At 52.8% G+C, this 7,404-nt stretch overlaps 1 protein-coding gene across 1 annotated transcript; it reads right to left on the reverse strand.

Moving 5' to 3' along the window:
- Positions 1 to 1,021: 1,021 nt before the first annotated feature.
- ACKR5 (atypical chemokine receptor 5) lies at positions 1,022 to 2,236 on the reverse strand (the record flags this gene model as incomplete). Its single annotated transcript, XM_081084612.1, has 1 exon — positions 1,022 to 2,236. The coding sequence occupies exon 1, from the start codon at positions 2,219 to 2,221 to the stop codon at positions 1,022 to 1,024; it is 1,200 nt and encodes a 399-aa protein (XP_080940738.1). The 5' UTR covers positions 2,222 to 2,236.
- Between the last annotated feature and the right edge of the window lie 5,168 nt (positions 2,237 to 7,404).

The raw sequence follows: 7,404 nt of genomic DNA on the forward strand, positions 1-7,404 counted from the left end.
GATGGGAACTGACAGAGGAAAGCAGAACCCTGCCCTGTGACCGAATTGGGAAATTTCCGCTGCCTGTCCTGTGCCGGGACCAGAGGCTCAGGGACAACACATCTGTCAGTGCTTGCAGCTGGCTGTCCCAGGGTCTGCTCCCAGAATGGATGTCTCTTGTTATTTCACACGGTCTGGGGAAAAAGGGAGGGACAGGGGTGGATTTTGGATAGCATCTTGTTTAGATCCGAAATGTCCTAGTTCCAAAGCTGGGAGGAGGTGGGCTAGCTATGAGAGCTGTTACCCTGGGGCAGCTCCTCTGCTCCGGGAGGGGGGGTGGGGTGGGGGTGGGGCACAGGATGGACCAGCGAGGGGAGAGTGTCAGCTAGGAAATGGAGAACTTCCTGGATGGCGGAAGGGGTGGAGGGCCATCCTGCCTGCCCAGCTGCGGGGTGCCTGTGCAGACCTCGGCCTCACCCCGCCCGCCTCCCCACTCCCTCCACTATCACAGCACTGAGGGTGCGCTGCCCGGAAACGTCCTGCTGAGACCTTCTGGTTCCGTGGCCTCTGGCCTCTTGTCCCCACCGCCTGCGCGGTGCGCGGTGCAGGGTGCGCTGGGAGAGCAGCAAGCACACACATGCAAAGGAAAGCTTTGAGAGGTTCCTGCAGAGCTCACGCTTCCAGCCAGGGTGGTTTCTGCAATGCGTGTCCTTTCTGCCGAGCACCCGTTTAGCCTTAGCGCCTTCCCCACTCACAGCGGCAAGTGCAGACTTTTAGAGATCGAGTCATGGCCGTCTCTATTATTTATTTCACCCTTTTTCCTGTGCGTCTGTCTTAGACACAAGGACTGAGACACATAGGACCACACCAAGGACCCATTCTTTATCCCTCTCTACCCCTTCTCCCTCTCCCCACCTCAAGGTGGAAGATAGACTCCAAGTTGACCATGAGTGCTTTGACCCTTCTCCCTGCCCCCCGCCCCCCAATCTCTCACCTCCACCTCCAGCTTTCTACTTCCTGAGGGAGGAGAGTGGACCCCACCTCAGCTGGCTGTAAGAGACCCAGGAGCGGAGACGGGTGAGGGATTTGGTGCCTGGGAGTGCAGGCTGGGGTGGTGGGGGCCCGCTGCAGTGGGCTCGGTGCCCTCCTTGGTGATGATGATGGAATGCTGCGTGGAGGAGGAGGAAGACGAGGCACGTCTGCCCGCCCTGGGCTGGGCCTTGGGAAGGTAATGGACCACAGCACTCAGCAGCCGGTCCCGGAAGCTCGGGCTGAGGAAGTTGTAAAGGATGGGGTTCAGGACGCAGTGGAGCATGGAGAAGCAGTCGATGACATCATAGAAGAAGTAGAGCAGGTGGGTCAGGTAGCAGTGGAGGTGGATGTGGGTCCCATGCAGCGAGATCAGCAGCAGGTTCACATGGTAGGGCAGCCAGCAGACGACAAAGACGCCTATGTAGGCGCACACCAGCAGGCAGTGGCGCCGGCTCTCGGGCCGTCCTGCCCGCTTAAGCCGCCAGGCCGTCAGCACATTGAAGACTGTGATGAGAGGGAAGGGCAGCAGGAAGCCCAGGATGGTGGTGGACAGGGTCACCGCCATGGCCCAGGTGCTGTAGGTTTCAAAAGGTGCCAGGAAGAGGCACATGGGCTCGAAGCTCTCGACCAGCTGAATGTGGACCACCTCGGGCAGCGGAATGATGGCCGCGAGCACCCAGACGCCCGCACACACCGCCCGCCGCACTCGGTGCTGGTGGCGCTGCCAGGAGGGAGAGGCGCTGGTGAGGGTGACGTAGCGGTCGATGCTGAGGCACACCAGGAAGAAGATGCTGCTGTACATGTTGGCAAAGTAGAAGTAGTGGGTGAAGCGGCAGAAGAAGCTTCCCCAGAGCCAGGTGTAGTCCAGCGTGACCTCCAGCATCCACACGGGCAGGGACAGGACGATGCCCAGGTCCGCTACGGCCATGTTGAGGACGTAGAGTCTCAGCAGCCCCGCCCGGCCCGAGCCGCGCCAGTTGACGCAGATGACCAGGAGGTTCTCCACCAGCCCGACCACGAAGATGGCCAGGTAGAGGACAAAGAGGGCCACGCGCTTGGTGCTCTCGCTGAGCTCCACGTGGCACTCGGGCAGACTGTGGTTGAAGAAGTAGAACAGGTCAGTCCAGTTGTGGATCTCTCCAGGGTCACTGGCAGGCCCTGCAGTGACCCCCTTGGGCGGCCCGGACTCCATGCTGGCCGTGACTGACATCAGGACCCGCAGATGCCTGGTGGGGAGAAGAGCGTGTTGGAGGAGAAAGGAGACTTGGAGAACAGCTTTGTGTCCCGTCCCCCCGGCCGCAGGGCACCGGGACCAGGAGGCTGTGGGGAAAGATCCTGCGTCTGAAGAGGCAAGAAAGGGAAGGTGAACATTGCAACTGTGAGTAAACAGCACACAACTTACTTCTCAGCTTTGACCCAAGAGCAGAGATACTTTGCTAAGGGGCCTCCGTGGTGGGAGAGACCAGATCTCTGCCCAGCCTGCCAGGCCCGCCCTTCTCCAGCCTCAGGTGGGCTGGCTGGCTCCGACCTCCACTCACACCCTCCTCAGGAGGCTCTTGCTCTGTCTTGTCCTGTGGGCTTTGGATGCAGCTCTCTCTCTCTCTCTCTCTCTCTCTCTCTCTCTCTCTCTCTCTCTCATCTATGGATCATGCAGGAAAGGCAGTTGTCTCCAAGCCCCATTCCCTTCTTCCCTGAGAGAGGGCAGCACTCACCTGAGTTTCCTTGGGGACACCTCCGGTCCTGGAGGCAGAGGGCCTGGACTGTTGGGGAGCTGCGAGGAGGCTGGAGGGACGGTGGCCTTGCAGCTGGCTTTGCTTCGGGCTTCAGGCTGCCCTTCTCGTCCGGAAGCAGCATCACTGGCTGAGGCTCTGTGGGAAAGGACCGGGATTTTTCCTGCCTTCCCCCAATCCAGTTAGAGGGGAAGTCACAGCAGAAGACCCAGTGAGCCAGTGGTGGGGAGGAGTCAGGCTGCAAGCATTAAAATCCAGATCCTCACTCACTAACTGTGGGGATTTACCCCTTTTAGAAAAACAAATAAGATTCCTTTATTTATTTAGTTAGTTTTGTAAATCCTCACCCGAGGATATTTTCCCATTTATTTTCAGAGATAGTGGGAGGGAGAGAGACAGAGAGTTGATAGAGACACATTGATTAGTTGCCTCCTGAACGTACGGGACCAGGGCTGGGGCTCAAGCTTGCAACTGAGGTACGAGCCCTTGATGGGAATTGAACCCAGGACCCTTCAGGCCACAGGTTGACACTCTATCCACTGAGCCAAATGGGCAAGAGTATGTGTGTGAGACTGAATGAGCCACCGAGGTGAAGTGCTTAGCGCAGGGCTGGGTCTGTGTTTAATGCTTTACGTATGCATGTGTTTTCCACTCTAAGTCAGCTTGGAATTCCTCTCTCCCATGTCTGTCTTCATTCCTACTCAAGCAGAACTGGACAGGGTGGGAGGGCTAAAAAATATGTGAAAATCAGTCAGACTCTTAATCGCTCTGGTCCTTCCCCCATTGACGCCCGCTCCCCGCTTGCCATTCTCCCCAGCCTTCCTTTGGAGATCTGAGTTGAGAATCTGGAGAGAGAGGAAAGACTGGATCTGGGGTGGGGAGGGGCAGCACTGCGCTTCAGGGAGACTCCTGGATGGAGAGGAGAACAGCTTCTTTTCCGCACGGCTCCATATTTCTCTTGAAGTATGTGTGTGGTAGAGGAGAGACAGAGAGAGAGAGAGAGAGAGAGAGAGAGAGAGAGAGAGAGAGAGAGAGATTGGAAGTCACTGAGCTTCTCTCTCCCTCCAGCCGTAGGGTAAGGCTGGCAGCATGGATTGTGTTGTGGGACACTGTGTGTGGCAAAGCTTCTGCTTCTCAGCGCACTGTCACCTCGGTTAATGGTTTGATCCCTGTGGGGAGGTACCCCTGGGGGAGGAAGGATGGGCTGTACATGTAGAGGCCCAGAGAGGTTGCCTGTCTTACACAAGCCACACTAGCAGATGGCAGAGCCAGCTGGAGCTGGGCCTTGTGTTGTAGTTGGTAGTGTGTTGGCTGGAGGGGATTAGATATATATTTAATTGAGGTGAAATTCCCATAACAATACCAACCATTTTAGAGTGTACAATTCGGTGGATGTAGTACACTCATTTTGTTGTGCAACCACCACTTCTATCTAGTCCCAAAACATTTCCATCACCCCAAAAGGAACCCCATACCCATTAAGCGCCTAGTTCCCGGCAGCCAGCATTCTGCTCTCTGCCTCTGTGGATTTTGCCGATGGATATTCAGTATAAATGGAATCATACAATGTGTGACTTTGTGTCTGCTTTTGTCACTTAGCATAATGGTTTTGAGGTTTCTCCACACTGTAGCATATATCAAGTCTTCATTCCTTTTTATGGCTGAGTAATAGCCCATTGCATGAATATAACACATTTTCTTTATCCATTCAGGGAGGGGATTTTTTTGAAGTTTGCTAATTACTTTTTTATTAATTTTATTAAACACTAGTGGCCTGGTGCATGAATTTATGCACATTGAAAGGAAATTAATTAGAAGAAATATTTTAAAAATATATTTTATTGATTTTTTACAGAGAGGAAGGGAGAGGGTTAGAGAGTTAGAAACATTGACCAGCTGCCTCCTGCACACTCCCCACTGGGTATGTGCCCACAACTAAGGTACATGCCCTTGACTGGAATCGAACCTGGGACCTTTCAGTCCCCAGGCCGATGCTCTATCCACTGAGCCAAACCGGCCAGGGCTAGAAGAAATATTTTAATATCACTATTTGTCCTTTCTCTATAATAGAAGTGTCAACCAAATTCACGATCAACTATGACAGATTGAGACACATGCGTGCTAATGGCACCAGTGAGAGCTTTATATCTATACTAATAAAAGGGTAATATGCTAATTAGACTGGGACACCTTCCAGGAGACCTTCCGGACTTTCTTCTGGACAAAGCCATGGTGGCAGGGCTGAGGTAGAGGTGGTTAGAGGCCAAGAGGGGAGGGCAGTTGTGGGTGATCAGGTTGGTGGGGGGCAGCGCCGTTGGGGGTAAGCAGACCAGCAGGGGGGCCAGTTGGGGGCAAGCAGGCCGTCAGTGGGGGTCAATTGGAGGTTGATCAGGACAGCGGGGGGGGGGGCAGTTTGGAGTGGGCAGGCCAGCAGGGGGGCAGTTGGGGGTGAGCAGGCTGGCAGGGGGGGCAGTTGGGGGAGAGCACACTGGCACGGGGGGCAGTTGGGGGTGAGCAGGCTGGAGGGGGGGGGCATTTGGGGGCAAGCAGGCCAGCAGGCAGAGTGGTTAGGGGCAATCAGGCAGGTGAGCGGTTAGGAGCCAGCAGTCCTGGATTGAGAGAGGGATGTCCGACTGCCGGTTTAGGCCCGATCCCTGTAAACTGGCAGTAGGACATCCTTCGAGGGGTCCCAGATTGGAGGGTGCAGGCCGGGCTGAGGAACACCCCCTCCCCCGTGCACGAATTTCATGCACCGGGCCACTAGTGTATAGATAAGCTTGCTTAATTAGACCTGCTTTCTGGTTTAGCTAAACTTTTTCCAGCCCAGTGAAGCACCCCAACTTCTCTTTCAGGTAACTGTCAGCAACACAGCAGTAAATATCAACACAAAGCAGATTATTATTGTAGATCACGCAGGGAGAACAAAGAGTAAAATATTTAACTGCAGCAGTGTTTGACTATATCCTGTGCAGTGAGAAAACCTGAAGTCATTTTCAGGGTTCACCATTTCTTCTTTTCAGTGTGGTCAAGTTTCTAAGCTTTCTAAATTTCCATTTTCCAGCTAATGAAAAGAAAATAGGATTCCACCAAGTCTCCTATCTACCTACTCCAGGACTCTGTGAGGATCAAATGAGATGCGGCAGGGGAAAACACTTCACAGACATTTGGTTAAAGTGTAAATGTTTCCACCTGGGTATAAAGCAAGTCGTGTTCTTAGGTGGAAGAAACTGCAAGGAGGCAGGTTGCTAGGGAGAGGAAGCCGGGCATTGCTATATAACGTCATTACCCGGTTGGACACTTAGCATATTAGCCTTTTATACATACACTGAGTGGCCAGATTATCATGACCACCCCATCAGTATTGAAGGCAAAAGGTGGCCCAGCGAAGTACTGATGTGGTGGTCATAATAATCTGGCCGGTCATAATAATCTGGCCACTCAGTGTATAGATAACAACAGATTTGCCATTTTAACTATTTTAAGTATATAGTTTAGGAGTATTAATTACATTCACATTTTAAAGAAATTATCTTTATTGATTTAAGAGGGAGGAAGAGGGAGAGAGAGATAGAAACATCAATGATGAGAGAGAATCATTGATCAACTGCCTCCTGCACGCCCCACACTGAGGATTGAGCTTGCAACCCAGGCATGTGCCCTGACCAGGAATCCAACTGTGACCTCCTGGTTCATAGGTCAACTCTCAACCACTGAGCCATGCTAGCTGGGTGCAGACACATTATTGTGTAACCATCACCACCAACCATTTCTGTGGGAAGGCATATTTTTAATTTTGCAGTTCTTTCCCTCTCACTCTCTCTTTTATTTTATTTTTCTCTCTCTTTTTAAAATTTATTTTAGAGACAGGAAGGGAGGGAGAGAGAGAGAGAGAAACATCAATCGGTTGCCGCCCAAACATGCTCTGACCTGGAATCAAACCCACAACCTAGGTATGGGTGCTGGCCAGGAATCGAACACGCCACCTTTTGGTGTTGTGAACGTCGCTCCAACCAACTGAGCCACCCTGGCTCGGGCAATTTGCAGTTTTCTTAAAGCCTCCTTCAGAAAGACTGTTTCTCGTCTCACAACACTTTGACACTAAGTGTAGGGTTTCCCCCCGATACCAACCAACCTTCCAACTCTCCAACCGCCAACGGGGTATCCTGTAACTTAATGCAATTCTGACGCCAACCACCTGGAGTGAGGGTCAGACTCCACGGGTGTAAGGGCTCAGTCCCACAAGGTCGTCCTCACTTTAGGAGGACAGTCGCAAGCACTTGATCCCCAGGGTATCCATACTCCTGTCCAACATGGCTCCAAAGTCAGGAGTTCTTGAAAACCCCCCTCCGTTTCAATGATTTGCTGGAATGGCTCACAAAGCTCAGGGAAATGTTTACTTACCTTTACCAGTTTATAATGAAGGGCACAGATGAACAGCCAGATAAAGTCCATGGGGGGCGGTCAGGAAGGGTCCTGAGCCTCTGTCCCTGTGGAGCTGGGGTGCACTACACCCCAATTATGGATGTGTTCCCCAACCCAGAAGATCTCTGAACCTCAGCATGTATGGAGCCTTCCTCACATAGGCATGATTGATCATTCATTTAATCTCCAGCCCACTCTCTCCCTTTAGGATGGGGAGTGAGGCTGAGAGTTCCAGCTTCTC

This window comes from Myotis nattereri, assembly GCF_964212035.1.
Source record: "Myotis nattereri genome assembly, chromosome: 2".
NCBI classification, from domain to species: Eukaryota; Metazoa; Chordata; class Mammalia; order Chiroptera; family Vespertilionidae; genus Myotis; species Myotis nattereri.